Genomic DNA, 17,024 nt, shown 5'->3' with positions numbered 1-17,024 from the left:
AGTTGACCCTAGCGAAGGAAACTTTCATGCAACAGGTGCGCAGGGATGAGAGGCTACAAGATGACCTGCTTGCGTGGAGAATGATGCGTGTGGTAGGAGCGACTGCTGAGGACTCGGAGGGCACGAGTGCGGAGTTGTTCACCCCTGAGGGCTCGGGATCCGAGAGTGAGGGTGGTGGGGAGGGGGAGGGGGGATACTAATTTGGAGTAGGGCCTGGCCCAGCACGCACGTATATGCTTACTCCTGCCGATATTGTGTTTTGTCCCAGGAGAGAGTTCTTCTTGTTCCTTTGGACAATCGTTGCTGTCTCTTCGGCTCCTTGGAGAGTCACACTGAGGTGAACAAACTGTACACGCTTAGGTTAATTCCCATTAGATGCCAGTTTTTGGGGGGGGGGGTTCCTTCGGGGAGTTGGGGGTTAATCTAAATGTAGTAGAAGACAAAAGCAGAACAGATTATTCTGCCGTACAGATGCATTGTTGTGTTCTCCATTTGCTATGACGTGTTACCACCTACTGCCGCCCGGCCTTCGGGATGTGGGCTGATGGGCTGTGTGATATTCAACCATTGGTTTGAAGCCTGTGATGATTACGGATAGCACTGTCGGCATCTTTGTTCTATTGTATGTGACATAAATCTGCAACAAAGATAAAGTTTTCAAAAAAAAAAAAAAGCTCTTCCCACATTCATTGCAATGGTATGGCTTTTCTCCTGTGTGTGTTCGCAGATGACTTTGAAGTTGTGATAACTGACTAAAGCACTTGGCACATTCACTGCACTCGAATGGCTTTTCCCCAGTGTGTGTTCGCAGATGTCTTCGTAGTTCTGATAACCGACTAAAGCTCTTCCCACATTCACTGCACTTGAATGGTTTTTCCCCTGTGTGTTTTCGCTGGCGTCTTCGTAGTTCTGATAACCGACTAAAGCTCTTTACACATTCACTGCACTTTAATGGTTTTTCTCCTGTGTGAGTTCGCTGATGATACCTTAATGCTGAAGTGTGCCTGAAATTACTGTCACATTCACTACAATGATAGGGTTTTTCCCCCGTGTGTGTTTGCTGATGAATTTGTAGGACTGATAATCGACTAAAGCTCTTCCGACATTCACTGCAGTTGAACGGCTTTTCCCCTGTGTGTGTTCGCGGATGTGTTTGGAGGACTGATAAGTATCTAAAGCACTTTGCACATTCACTGCAATGGTATGTATATGTTCGCTGGTGTATTTGTAGTTCTGATAACCTACTAAAGCTTTTTACACATTCATTGAACTTAAATGGCTTTTCCCCTGTGTGTGTTTGCTGATGACTTTGTAGTTCTGATAATTGACTAAAGCTCTTCCCACATTCATTGCAATGGTATGGCTTTTCTCCTGTGTGTGTTCGCAGATGACTTTGAAGTTGTGATAACCGACTAAAGCACTTGGCACATTCACTGCACTCGAATGGCTTTTCCCCAGTGTGTGTTCGCAGATGTGTTTGGAGGCCTGATAAATAACTAAAGCTCTTTAGACATTCAATGCACTTGAATGGCTTTTCCCCAGTGTGTGTTCGCAGATGTCTTCGTAGTTCTGATAACCAACTAAAGCTCTTCCCACATTTACTGCACTTGAATGGTTTTTCCCCTGTGTGTTTTCGCTGGTGTATTTGTAGTTCTGATAACCTACTAAAGCTCTTTACACATTCATTGCACTTGAACAGCTTTTCCCCTGTGTGTGTTTGCTGATGACTTTGTAGTTCTGATAATTGACTAAAGCTCTTCCCACATTCATTGCAATGATATGGCTTTTCTCCTGTGTGTGTTCGCAGATGACTTTGAAGGTTTGATAACTGACTAAAGCACTTTGCACATTCACTGCACTTGAATGGCTTTTCCCCCGTGTGTGTTCGCTGATGAATTTGAAGGTTTGATAACTGACTAAAGCACTTTGCACAATCACTGCACTTGAATGGCTTTTCTCCCGTGTGTGTTCGCTGATGAATTTGTAGCACTGATAATCGACTAAAGCTCTTCCCACATTCACTGCAGTTGAATGCTTTTTCCCCTGTGTGTGTTTTCTGATGACGTTGAAGGCTTGATAACCTACTAAAGCACTTTGCACATTCAGTGCACTTGAATGGCTTTTCCCCTGTGTGTGTTCGCTGATGTGTTTGGAGGACTGATAAGTGTCTAAAGCACTTTGCACATTCACTGCAATGGTATGTATATGTTCGCTGGTGTATTTGTAGTTCTGATAACCTACTAAAGCTCTTTACACATTCATTGCACTTGAATGGCTTTTCCCCTGTGTGTGTTTGCTGATGACTTTGTAGTTCTGATAATTGACTAAAGCTCTTCCCACATTCATTGCAATGATATGGCTTTTCTCCTGTGTGTGTTCGCAGATGACTTTGAAGGTTTGATAACTGACTAAAGCACTTTGCACATTCACTGCACTTGAATGGCTTTTCCCCCGTGTGTGTTCGCTGATGAATTTGAAGGTTTGATAACTGACTAAAGCACTTTGCACATTCACTGCACTTGAATGGCTTTTCCCCCATGTGTGTTCGCTGATGAATTTGTAGGACTGATAATCGACTAAAGCTCTTCCCACATTCACTGCAGTTGAATGCTTTTTCCCCTGTGTGTGTTTTCTGATGACGTTGAAGGCTTGATAACCTACTAAAGCACTTTGCACATTCAGTGCACTTGAATGGCTTTTCCCCTGTGTGTGTTCGCGGATGTGTTTGGAGGACTGATAAGTGTCTAAAGCACTTTGCACATTCAATGCAATGGTATGTATATGTTCGCTGGTGTCTTTGCAGTTCTGATAACCTACTAAAGCTCTTTACACATTCACTGCACTTGAATGGTTTTTGTCCTGTGTACGTGTGCTGATGAAGCTTGAGTAGTGATGACAAACTAAAGCTCTCGCTGCATGTGTATGATTCTTCTTTCTTGGTTAGTGTCTGCGGGTCAGGTTTATATTTGTCTACATCCCATGTCTGTATTTCCTGATGGGCCAACATGGCTGATAAAGCACTCGTGGTTTTCTCACACACTTTATATGTGGGCAGTATTTTGCATGTTAGATTTCTGCTTTAACAATAAAATGCAATTGCCACCAAACATTTGCCACACTCCGAATACGTAGAAGCTGTCTTTGTAGGCGATTGTGCCTTTAGATTGGATTATGGCTATGCACGCTTGCAGAAAAAGATGTATCTTCTTTCTGCCCGGTGCAAATTTGGAACAGTCTGTTGTATTGTAGCTAGAAGAACTCCTCTTTCCTTTACCCGTCAGTTGTCCGGCTCCGCTCTGTTGTGCTTTTCTCTGGTTACTGTGGTTTGGCCAGAAAGAGTTTACAATTCACCTAGAGCGTGGAATGATGGCTTGTCATCATATTATAAAACAGAGCACTGCTGTAATCACATCATACCGATCCGATGATCAAAGCTGGTGTTGGACACTTGTTTATACAGGACGCGGTTTGTAATTGGTGTTGCCTTAATTTTCCTATGGTCATTTCTTCGTCTTGTGGCGTGGAGGTGCTCAGCTCAGCCTCTTACAATCACTGAACTGCCCTTGATGCTTGATCCGAGATCTGTCAGTTTGTGTGCAGGTTCCTCTGTCGCCGACTGCGCTGATGTTTTCCTGAACACTGTAGCTCATTATTTCTGCTATTATTGAAGATTTACAGCATTCGCTTCAATATTGATGGTCATTTCATACATTCAAGGATGGTTTTCTGTTGGATGTAAAGATATTTAACATTACTAAATTGAAACATAATGGAATGAGAATTCACAATGTTTAACTGGTTGTAAAAGACATTTCGGAGGAGATTTACCAAATCTCACGCAATGCAGCGCAGCCCCCTCTCCCCCCGCGAGGCTGCGCTGCGTTGCACGACAGGGGGGGAGCAGGAGAGCACCATATTGTCAAAGATATGTCTCTCTCCTTCCCTTTCCCTTGCGCTGGCACTGATTACAGTGGACTACTTGAAGGAAAGAACAAGTGCACAGCGGATAATACTTTAGTTGAACTAGTTTAGGATTTGTAAGTAGGTGCTCCTACGGTATCGTCTCCTGTCCACGTGACGATTAAAGCATAAAAGTATTAGAAGTGCATTCAATTAGAAATTGGTTGCATCCCATGGGGCACTCTGGAAATAATGTTCAGTGAAGTTGTAAATAAGTTTCTTGTATTCAATTTGAAATGATCAAATTCATTTTTATTTCTTCTCTTTTTAGATAGTCATTCTATATTCATCAATGTCAATGTTAGTTACACATCTGATTAATGTAGGCTCCAATGCATTCCGGGCAATAGCCCTTCGTCTGGGAGCATATCTAGAAATGAAAACAATAGAGCTCATTCAGTCTATTAAATTCATAGTTTCTGCATCAAAAAATAGTATCTACAGTGGTAATTTAAACGTGAAATGTGAGCGAACAAAATAAACGTGCATGAAGTGCAACAAACATGCGGTGAAAAAGTGAAATAAAAATCCGATCAGGAAAACTTACTGGTTCGGCGAATGCGCCGTGTCAGAGTATCAAGGTGTCTGTCAATATACGCAGTGCCTAAAATTCATAACCATCCAACGGACCCGCCCATTAGACCCATTGTATCCACTCAAGGCAGCATCCATGAACCAGTTGGACAATTTCTAGACAGACATTTACAACCTATTGTTCAAGGCCTGAAAAGTTACATGAAGGATACCACTGACTTTTTACGCAAATTGGAGACAATCAATATCAGTCCCAATGAAAGCTTATAGTTATGCACTGCAGATGTCAGATCTTCCTCATCAGGAGGGCATTGAAGCCACGGAACAAGCAATCCTTAACCTCTTGCATGCTCATGACAAGGTGAGCTCGTCATGAGGCACACTGGAGCTGTGCTCATGACAAGGTGAGCTCGTCATGTATAATGGGATTATCAATCAATCAGCACAGGAGGGGAAAAGCCTTGGCAGCCAAGTGGTTAAACTAAATGTGGAAGAACCCATTCAACTATTCCTAATGGAATTAGTAATCTTTACTCTATATCAAAGCTATTTTAAGCATGAGAATGATTGGTACCTTCAGCTTGTAGGTACTTCGATGGGCAACTGTGCAGCCCCAGTCTATGCGAACCTATTCATGGGTGAATTTGAACAAATTAATATCTTTAAGAATCCCAATTGGTCGAACAACTTAAAAATGTATCTGTAATCGCCTACTGAGGTCTTTTTAGAAATACCAGATATTCAGGGCGCAACACTTGTGAACCGCTAAGTAATGACATGCACTTGTAAAACAGGGTGTAGGCAATAGGGCGAGTGGTAATCCCTCACAACCACTCAGGATGACCAGAAACTGGTCAGCAATACATATTAGCAACAATGCCCCTGCACTGACACAAAAACAATATAGTAACAATTTCCGTATATGATTGTAACATAAGAAAATGACATATAGTGCATCAATCTAAACAGTTCGTGCAGATACGTGATTCAATAACAGTTCGTCTATTGTGCCAGGCTTTTGTTGAATTGGAACATTAAACAGAAAATGGACACCCCCACTGCAGACTTTTGACTGACTTACCCGTCACAATAGACGAACTGTTATTGAATCACGTATCTGCACGAACTGTTTAGATTGATGCACTATATGTCATTTTCTTATGTTACAATCATATACGGAAATTGTTACTATATTGTTTTTGTGTCAGTGCAGGGGCATTGTTGCTAATAACTTAAAAATGTATGCTCAATACATAGATGATCTCTTCATTGTATGGACCAATACTAAAGAAAGGTTGGAACAAGCACTCAACACCTTAAACACAGTTGACAAACGCATTCAATTCACGTGGGTCATCGATACCCAATCAGTAACCTTTCTAGATGTTTCTGTCAAACTACATGACAACCAGATTTCTACAGACATTTACCGGAAATCCACTGACCGGAATAATGTACTACATTACTCCAGCTTTCACCAAGGGTCATTAAAACGACACCTCCCAAAATGTCAAATGTTAAGAGTGAAACGAATAACCTCGGATCCCATGAAAGCAAAGCAGCATATTAACGAAATGGGTGAGAGATTTAGACAAAGAGGATTCCCGCAGCAAATTATAGAAACTGCCAAAACAGAAACCAGTGTTCTCAATCGCAAGGATTTACTAAAGCCTGCTCCAAAACAACAAAGTGAAAGGACAGTTATCGTGTCCAAATTTTCCAATGTTAGTACAGCCTACAAAAAGGTCATATTGAAGCACTGGGCCATGTTAAAGGCTGAACCGGATTTTAATGGAATCTTTAACCATCAACCAATATTTGCTTACACAAGGGGGAAAATTCTTGGTGAAATCCTTAAACAACGCGATCAAACTGAAATCACCTTCAAAGGAACAAGACCATGTGCAAATTGCAATAATTGCCACAACATAATACTCGGCAATAAAGCTATGCATCCTTTGAAGGGTCAACAAATTGCATTAAAGGTTACATCCACTTGTGACACCATGAAGGTTGTGTATCTACTGAAATGCCCTTGCGGCAAAGCGTACATAGGAAAGACTGAACGAAAATTAAAAGTACGCCTCAATGAACACAAGTCCAACATAAGAACCAAAAACCTGAAATCATCAGTAGCAGCGCATTTCTTAGAGATGAACCATAACATTTCTCAACTGAAATTCATGGTGTTAGAAACAGTACAAAAGATTTAAGGAAGAGACAACAGCAAGTATTTGCTTCGCCACGAAAACTACTGGATTTACAGATTGAACACGATGAAGCCCCATGGATTAAATGATCGAACTGAATTTTCTTGTTACATATAATTTTGAGCCCACAGGGGTGTTTATGTTCTGTACAATTGACCTGATGAAGTTCAGCCTATCTTTTACCTTATTTACTTTTCTCTAGTTTGGTGATTTTATATTTCCCCATTGATCGCATCTTACTTACTTATCCGTATTATTTTTTAGAGTCACCGTACATTATTATTTTTTATCGTCACCGTACACTTTTAACGTCACTGCCGTCTTTCCTTTTTCACTTTTGTTTCCAATAGTCTATCTTTCATGGTTCCACATGATCGACATTTAGGAGTCCGTTTTTTAGCTTTATGCATCACAGTGCCTTCACGTGACTCTCACGTTGTACGTAAAATTACCCAATAGACTCTCAGATACGCCGACTATCTGGATGCTCCGCTAACCGCGAGCCACCAAATTAGACAACCAGCGTTTTACCTTTTCATTTTCTTCACCCTTGAGTATTATATTTTGATAGCTCTCGTAGCAATTCCACAACTTGTTAGGACGTTAGACTTACCCTGTTTTTTCCCTACGTTTAGATATTCTGATACTCTGACACCGCGCATTCGCCGAACCAGTAAGTTTTCCTGATTGGAACCCGTCTTTTTTATTTCACTTTTTCACCGCATGTTTGTTGCACTTCATGCACGGTTATTTCGTTCTCTCGCGTTTCACGTTTAAATTACCACTGTAGATACTATTTTTTAATGCAGATACTATGAATTTAATAGACTGAATGAGCTCTATTGTTTTAATTTGTGGATATGCTCCCAGACGAAGGGCTATTGCCCGAAATGCATTGGAGCCTACATTTATCAGATGTTTAACTATCATTGACATTGATGAATATGGAATGACTATCTAAAAAGAGAAGAAATAAAATGAATTTGATCATTTCAAATTGAGTACAAGAAACTTAGTTACAACTTCACTGAACATTATTTCCACTGATTACAGTGGCCCTGCGCCATGCACACACCTTAGAACCAGAGCGCCAAGTTGTATGTGTGTGAGTCCAGCATAGGTTCTGTACAGGAAGGACACCCTTCCTGTACAAAATACGATGCCTAGACATGAGGGAAAGTTTTTTCCATTTTGTATACGTGTTGCAAAGTGCAGCATGCATGCAAAGTTAGAAAAGGAAGGAGAAATGAAAGCATTTCTCCTTCCTTGTACCTAGTTTAAAAGGGTACACTTTTCTCATGCTAAACCCAATCTACTGTATTTGTTAAATTGGATTTAGCGTGAGAAACCTTGGGTGGTTGCATGGGAACGCCCATGCACCCCCCCTTGCCAGGCCCCCCTGGCGCGAAGTAATGCGACGCAGTGCTATGCGCCGCTTCACATTAATTTTACGTTATTTGCTTGAAATTAAATTAGGAAAAATGTTTTTTGCGTTGTTTTGTGACACTTTTGTGACGAAAACACGGCACACAATGTTAGTAAATCTCCCCCTTCTTCTTTACCGCCTTTGAAACTTAGCAAGGAATATTTTATCATACACAGATATTTAACTAACCATTCTGTTGATCAGGTGACATCTTATTAATGTCTGAAAAGAAGGTGATAAACCAGTGTTTACAGAGTAACTTAGCAAAGTAAGGGTGCTCCCGGAGCACCCAAGTGGTTCACGGTATAGCTTAAGATAGACGCATATGGTCAAAATTTCATTTAAACAACAATAGATTTTAGAAAAAGAGATATATCAGGCTGGGCTGCAAAATGTCCAGTAAATCTTTACGAAGTAAACAACAAAAGTAACTCTATTCACACACTTCTTCTCTTCCCTTTCCTATTCACTTAAGATCATCTCAGATACCAACTCCTGTCTTTACCTTGCTGTTCATAAGTCACCTTTGACACTTTCAACAGCTCTCTTGGTTCAAGCATTTCTGGTTTCTTCCAACCTGGAAGATTGGAACATTATTGTGAGTTGAGGGGGTTTCCTATCGCCATAATATCTGTCCTTCTCCCTGAAACTAATGCAGCTTACAACACCCTGAAAGTCTTTAAAAAGCAAGTCTTTAGTTCTTCCTAAAGCAGATAAAGTTCTGTAAGATGCAACTCCTTCCGGGGCTTTTAGGTGAAACAGAGCGAGGGATTCACTGTAAGGCCCATCCTATACACTATAAGCATAGATAAGGTAATCAAACGTTGATTCATATCTTTAATATTCGACAATAGAAGTCATTTAGTACTTATAGAGAATCCATCACAACCAATAATTTACCTGACTTATCCCCGCAGCAGATGTGTGCATATTACTCTTTTTCCCCCTTTTTCCACCATTACATGGCATCTGGCATAATGTTGTCCATTTGGGGCCCAGGATGCCACTTTGTGACCGGATGGGCATTTGGTAGAGCGGGAGGAGGTGTAAGTTATCCACGGGTGATGCAGCATTTCTACCTTTCCATATTTCTCATATTCAAATTTACCTAATTTCCTGTCTGTTGACCGCCCTACTGCCTTCTGGCTGCACACTCACTCTGTGGGGATCATCAGAAGTCAGATAACGGCCCAATAGTCACAAGGCCATGGAACTCACTTCTTCTACAACACTTATTGCAGACATAGAGCCTAGTTAGGAATTTGTTCAACAGATTATTGCCTCAAAACTAGGGCTGGGTGAAGAATTCCGCTCTGCCGGCAGACCTCGTAAAGTTTTGCCCACTCCGTTCCAAAAAACTCCACAAAGTGATGCAGAACAGAGTTTTTTTTCTTAAGCGGTTCGCCAAAGGTAAGGTGACGAGCGCTTGTGAGAAAATACAACGCGCTAGACCTCCTACTGGTGAGATTTATCATTGCGGGAGGTCGCAGCAGGTTGCGACTACTCGAGTGTAGAAATCTGCCATTCTTGTTGATGTAGCTGCCACTTGATTAGAATGTTAATTTGAGCGGCAGAAAGCAGCAGCGCCCTCTGGCACGATGCCTAGTGCAGTTTGTGCTGATTTTACAGTGCGTGACAAAATCCTGGCACAAAAAATCTGTGAGAGCAGCGCAACTTAAGAAACTCTGCCACTAGCGGAAGTCCGCAGAGTGCGGGGGAGTTTCCCTGGCACTTCGTGGAGTTCAGCGGAGTAAAACTCTGCGAACTACACAAAGGCATTACCAAAACGTGACAGATATCCTGTCTGCCTTATTATAATTGCCACAGGTTGTAATGCATTTTTAATGGGGTGGGCAGGATACCTGTCACATTTGTGATGGAATAAACCATCCGCTGAAATCTAAATCAGACCTTTGGTGTACATTGCGTCCAGTGTGGCTAGCTGGGCTTGAAGGATCTTGTGGTTTGAGGGTCTCTCACTGCTTTGAGGTCACCACAAAGCTGAACATCTGTCAGCTGTGCCCTGTGCAGAACTTCCTTCCAGGCAGGATCTCCGTCAGCGGCGCCTTGTGCAGATCTTCCTTTCTAGACAAGACTTCTGTCAGCGGCACCTTGTGCAGACCTTCCTTCCAGGCATGGCTTGTGTCAGTTGCACCTAATTTTGATGTTCCTTCCAGGCAGGACTTATGTCAGCTGTGCCCTGTGCAGATCTTTCTTCCAGACAGGACTTCTGTCAGCAGCGCCTTGTGCAGATTTTTGATTTCCCTGTATTACACAATTATGTAGTTTTGGGAGGTATCTGGCTCCCCTAACGCCACTCTGGAATGGTGGATTGTTATGACTTTTGTTTTATGTGTTGCTAGCATTGGACACCATTTCCTTTCTTTGTCTCTGTTACCAGTAGCTGATACTTCACCAGGGAGCGTGTGAAGGTCGCAGGGGTTGCTGGACCCTAATTAGGTTTATATTTTTCCCTCACATTATCTTTTAAACTTGCTAATATTGTGATGAGTAGTACTTTCGTTTTGTATATGCCTCTCTGGCACACCTCCGGAGGTTGTGCTACAAAGACAGATCTACGGCGCGCCGAAGTGGCGCCTAAGGCAAGCTCTTCTAAGCCCGTACGGGCTTAGACTGTGCTCAGCGCCGGTCCTCCTGTTGGTTTCACCCCCCATCTGGCAGTTCATATCCGCTACTCACGGGATGAGCTGCTCACTTTTGAACCTTTAGGTAAGCCTTATTTAGGCCCTACTTTATTCCGAATGATACTATCGTCGAGAATATTTGCCCAGATTGTAAGCTCACTCTGAGCACCTCCAGGATTGTCGCACTTATCTCTCCTACACTGCATGTCTTCAGGTTACCCACTCCTCAGAGGGAAATCAGAGGCATGTTTATTAATGCATGGTCTCTAACAGAGAGTGCATCCTATTTTGCGGACTTTCTAGAAGCTTGTGCACTGGATTTTGCTTTCATCACTGAGACCTGAGCATATGCCTCATCCCACCCAGATCTAATTGTTGGGACACCCCCGGTTTTTCCAATTTCAGGCTTGATTTATTTGAAGAAAGGGGTGGTGAGTTAACAATCATTTACAGGGACAACCTCAAAGTCTCCTTTGAGACATTACCGGCCGCATCTGATTATGAGGCACTTGCATATGAAATTGCTCTTTCTAATCATTACTCCTTCAATGGGGTACTTATTTACCGACCTCCAGACCCTAGGACAGCCTTCTTAAATAGTAACAATCAGCTCTAGGACATTAAACCCAATTCCCTCGATTTCACTATACTCTGTGACTTCAATTTCCATCTTGAAAATTATGCGGATAAAGATAGGATCGATCTCTCAGACCCTGGGGCAAGTCTCGGTCTCACCCCGTTAGTGACGGCTCCGACACACTCAGCCGGCCACTTATTAGATGGTATTTTCTCAGACAATCCCTCTCTTCAAGTCGCTACTGCACGTCCACTGAATTTGGAAGCTGATGTTCTCACTGTTCATCCTCAGCCGCTCCTGGTATAAAATGACCCCTGAACTATTGAAGGCACAGCTCACTCAATCTATGCCTGAGATTACTGCTGATTTAGATGCAGCCACGGACGTATTTCGTCAGTGGATTGACTCCAGTCTCCATTTGCTTGTTCCATTTAAAAATCTGAAAAATAAAAGATTTTTTCCCTCCGAACCGTCGTTTGACAAGAACCTTAGAGCTCACAAACAAGCTTGCAGAAGGCTAGAAAGGAAACTGCACAACCACTATGATCCCTGTGATAGAATCTCATATAAGCAGGGCATTCAGGCCTACCAGGATATGATTTTTAAAGCAAAATCCAGTCACTATGCCGTCAAAATTAAATCTTCTTTAAACATCCCCAAAGAACTCTTTACGACTGGATAAAACCAAGCAAGCTTCCTGAACGTAAAAACATTACTGCCGACGAATCCTTCTGCAATTTGATAGTAACTTTTTTTTTCAAATCTAGGTCAAAGCTACCTATAATACGTGTTCGCACAAGCATCCTCCCTGTGGTGTAACCAAAGAGAAGGACATAGGCATTGAACTGGTAATGATGGCTACCACCCCTTCAGACCTCATCAGAACAACAGGAAATAGGCCAGGAAAGGAGTTGGGATCAGGTAGTGACTGGTACTGGCAGATACCACCTCCCCGACTCGATCAGTACAACAGAAAATACGGCTGTCCCTCACTCTATGACACGGGGAGCCTGCCCCTCAGTCGGAAATACGTTTCTGCTATCTTTTAATCTTCTATCGGTAGATCAAGTTCAATCATTATTTAGCCAAATTAAATGTGGCTCTCCCTTGGATCCCGGCCCTCCCAGAATTCTTCACTTACCACCTGATGCCGTCTCCAGGCACCTCGGGGACATCCTTAACAGGATGCTCACGTCTGGTTATTTTCCTGAGAAATAGAGGACGGCCTCCGTTCTGCCTCTCCTATAAAAGCCCAACGTAGTCAGTAGCAATAGAAATAATTACAGGCCTATCTTGCGCCTTCCCTTCCCTGCAAAGGTTGTGGAGAAGGCTTCGAACTCTGAACTTTCACATTTTATTAATTATAATTCACTTCTGGATGCCACCCAATTTGACTTTAGAAGCCAACACATGGGCTATCTCTGAATACTGCCTCAGAAGAGATACGGCAAACCCTTGACACAGGTGGAAATGCTGCCCTGACCTTGTCGAACTCCCTGCAGATTTCAACAGTTAACCAAAGCCTTCTTATTGACTGTCTCTTCACTTTAGGGATCAGGGGCAAGGCCCTTAAGTTCGTTAAATATTTCCTTTCAGATAGACAGCAATTTGCTGAGTTCAATGGCTTCAAGTCGCCCTCTTTCTGTCGACGTGTGCGGTTCTGCAGGGCTCTGCCCGTATTCTGACCCTTTTTAACTTAAACATAACCCCTTTGGCTAACCTTATAAAATCATTTGGCTTTGCAATGGTATCCTCTGCTGATGACACTCACATTGTGGGGTTTGTGGCCAGAAACCCTGAAGACACTGCAGCTCGCTTCCATGAGTGTATGCTACAAGTCGGTAGTTGGATGTCAAAAAACGGTCTAAAACTGAGCTTGGGTAGAATCAAGATCCTGCATTTTAGCAGGAACACATTGTTCTGGGCCCCCACCTGGTGGCCACAAGAGTTGGGGTGCTGCCTACCACGATTACCAGAGTCACAAATCTTGGTCTATACTTTGACAACAAACTCTTTTGAAGGACATGGACATTTTGTCACTACCTCCCGTTTTTTCATACGGCGAATTCTCAGGAAAATCTTTACCTTTATCCCTTCTGACTTACGGAAATCTCTGAACTTATTCTTGCTAAAATAGATTTTTATAGCATATTAATTCACCAAACATTCCGAAAAGATTCTAAAATAAAGTTCAGGTCATCTAAAATGCAGCCACTCTGCTGCTTATGGCAATAGCCGAATGCCAATCAGTTTCTCATGTTCTTCCTTTACTTCACTGCCTCCCTTTAAACAAGCATTCACAATGCAATAGGTCTCGCAATGACATTGGGTTGAGCTATTGGCATTGAACATTATATTATTATCTTTTTCCCTTCGTGAAGCATTAATCAAGTAATGGCGTTGTAAATGACAATGTCTTTTAGCCCCTGTTGACCGCCGCAAAGCGCACCAGCTTGTGCCCGTAATAAAAAGGAATATCTGACAATCGCATCTTAAACATTTTGCAACAATTCTAAAGTTTCACTGCTGTTCTAAATTAAATTGTAAAATAAAACGTATATTTTCATAATATTAGCACATTGAATGCACTCAAATAAGTCCACTAGTTTCCTTCCAGATATAACCCTGACACATTGGTTGGGCTGGCACACACGAAGTGGGGAGGGATGGGGGTGAAGCCCTTTGATCCCTGGATAGGCGAGACCTAAAAAGCAGGGTGACCTCGGCGAAGTGGGACTGTGTGTCCGTTTCTTGTTCCGAGGGAGGAGGTGGGAAGCCTGCTTAGAATGTGAGAAGGGCTAGTGCTGCTTCAAGTACAGCAGCTGTGATCAGACGTGTGTGTACCAGCGCGTCACATGACAGCAGCTGTGATCAGACGTGTGTGTACCAGCGCTTCACATGACAGCAGCTGTGATCAGACGTGTGTGTACCAGCGCGTCACATGACAGCAGCTGTGATCAGACGTGTGTGTACCAGCGCGTCACATGACAGCAGCTGTGATCAGACGTGTGTGTACCAGCGCATCACATGACAGCAGCTGTGATCAAACGTGTGTGTACCAGCGCGTCACATGACAGCAGCTGTGATCAGACGTGTGTGTACCAGCGCGTCACATGACAGCAGCTGTGATCAGACGTGTGTGTACCAGCGCGTCACATGACAGCAGCTGTGATCAGAAGTGTGTGTACCAGCGCGTCACATGACAGCAGCTGTGATCAGACGTGTGTGTACCAGCGCGTCACATGACAGCAGCTGTGATCAGAAGTGTGTGTACCAGCGCGTCACATGACAGCAGCTGTGATCAGACGTGTGTGTACCAGCGCGTCACATGACAGCCGCTGTGATCAGAAGTGTGTGTACCAGCGCGTCACATGACAGCAGCTGTGATCAGACGTGTGTGTACCAGCGCGTCACATGACAGCAGCTGTGATCAGACGTGTGTGTACCAGCGCGTCACATGACAGCAGCTGTGATCAGACGTGTGTGTACCAGCGCGTCACATGACAGCAGCTGTGATCAGACGTGTGTGTACCAGCGCGTCACATGACAGCAGCTGTGATCAGACGTGTGTGTACCAGCGCGTCACATGACAGCAGCTGTGATCAGAAGTGTGTGTACCAGCGCGTCACATGACAGCAGCTGTGATCAGAAGTGTGTGTAACAGCGCGTCACATGACAGCAGCTGTGATCAGAAGTGTGTGTACCAGCGCGTCACATGACAGCAGCTGTGATCAGACGTGTGTGTACCAGCGCGTCACATGACAGCAGCTGTGATCAGACGTGTGTGTACCAGCGCGTCACATGACAGCAGCTGTGATCAGACGTGTGTGTACCAGCGCGTCACATGACAGCAGCTGTGATCAGACGTGTGTGTACCAGCGCGTCACATGACAGCAGCTGTGATCAGACGTGTGTGTACCAGCGCGTCACATGACAGCAGCTGTGATCAGAAGTGTGTGTACCAGCGCGTCACATGACAGCAGCTGTGATCAGACGTGTGTGTACCAGCGCGTCACATGACAGCAGCTGTGATCAGAAGTGTGTGTACCAGCGCATCACATGACAGCAGCTGTGATCAGAAGTGTGTGTACCAGCGCGTCACATGACAGCAGCTGTGATCAGACGTGTGTGTACCAGCGCGTCACATGACAGCAGCTGTGATCAGAAGTGTGTGTACCAGCGCGTCACATGACAGCAGCTGTGATCAGACGTGTGTGTACCAGCGCGTCACATGACAGCAGCTGTGATCAGAAGTGTGTGTACCAGCGCGTCACATGACAGCAGCTGTGATCAGACGTGTGTGTACCAGCGCGTCACATGACAGCAGCTGTGATCAGAAGTGTGTGTACCAGCGCGTCACATGACAGCAGCTGTGATCAGACGTGTGTGTACCAGCGCGTCACATGACAGCAGCTGTGATCAGAAGTGTGTGTACCAGCGCGTCACATGACAGCAGCTGTGATCAGACGTGTGTGTACCAGCGCGTCACATGACAGCAGCTGTGATCAGAAGTGTGTGTACCAGCGCGTCACATGACAGCAGCTGTGATCAGACGTGTGTGTACCAGCGCGTCACATGACAGCAGCTGTGATCAGAAGTGTGTGTACCAGCGCGTCACATGACAGCAGCTGTGATCAGAAGTGTGTGTACCAGCGCGTCACATGACAGCAGCTGTGATCAGACGTGTGTGTACCAGCGCGTCACATGACAGCAGCTGTGATCAGAAGTGTGTGTACCAGCGCGTCACATGACAGCAGCTGTGATCAGACGTGTGTGTACCAGCGCGTCACATGACAGCAGCTGTGATCAGAAGTGTGTGTACCAGCGCGTCACATGACAGCAGCTGTGATCAGACGTGTGTGTACCAGCGCGTCACATGACAGCAGCTGTGATCAGAAGTGTGTGTACCAGCGCGTCACATGACAGCAGCTGTGATCAGAAGTGTGTGTACCAGCGCGTCACATCACAGCAGCTGTGATCAGAAGTGTGTGTACCAGCGCGTCACATGACAGCAGCTGTGATCAGACGTGTGTGTACCAGCGCGTCACATGACAGCAGCTGTGATCAGAAGTGTGTGTACCAGCGCGTCACATGACAGCAGCTGTGATCAGAAGTGTGTGTACCAGCGCGTCACATGACAGCAGCTGTGATCAGACGTGTGTGTACCAGCGCGTCACATGACAGCGCCTTCCTCCGAAGTACGGAGCCGGTGAACAGCAGGAAGGTAAAGGGTTTCGTTAGGTTCCGTGCCCATCCGATCCTTGCCCTCGATGCTGATCCTACCAACACATTTCACGGCCTCTGTGGCAGGCTCTTAAATAACTATGCCGAATTAACCTTTTTTTAAACGTTTGATGATTATAAAGTTGAAAATAGGCAATAGTCCGTGGTCTTTGGGCTTTTTTTGTTGCAGTTTTAATTAGCGCAAACTCAGCCCGAAGATATTAGAGCACTTTACACTAGCACCAGTTGTGCTACAGACGAACACAATCATATTTAGGCATGGTGTGATTTGCCCAAAATCACAGCCTAAGCATAAGCCTCCTGCCAGACTCGAACCCGGTTCACTCAGCTTCAAAGTCGGAGGTGCGTGGAAATCCCACCCAGCTTATTATAACACGTCAGTGTGCCCTGCTCCACTTCGTCCAGAAATGACACTTCGTATTATCGCT

The 17,024-nt window shown here is 44.3% G+C and overlaps 1 protein-coding gene across 1 annotated transcript in view; it reads right to left on the bottom strand.

Moving 5' to 3' along the window:
* Positions 1–505: 505 nt before the first annotated feature.
* Positions 506–17,024, bottom strand: part of LOC144805542 (uncharacterized) — a 97,246-nt gene continuing 80,727 nt past the window's right edge. The window contains exon 3 of the mRNA XM_078672075.1: positions 506–2,824. Coding sequence (XP_078528201.1) covers positions 506–2,824 — 2,319 coding nt within the window. The remainder of the gene's footprint in view (positions 2,825–17,024) is intronic.

Source organism: Lissotriton helveticus (assembly GCF_964261635.1).
Source record: "Lissotriton helveticus chromosome 1_1 unlocalized genomic scaffold, aLisHel1.1 SUPER_1_unloc_14, whole genome shotgun sequence".
Lineage (NCBI taxonomy): Eukaryota > Metazoa > Chordata > Amphibia > Caudata > Salamandridae > Lissotriton > Lissotriton helveticus.
Note: the sequence above shows the minus strand (reverse complement) of the source record. Positions and strands in the feature narration are given on the sequence as shown.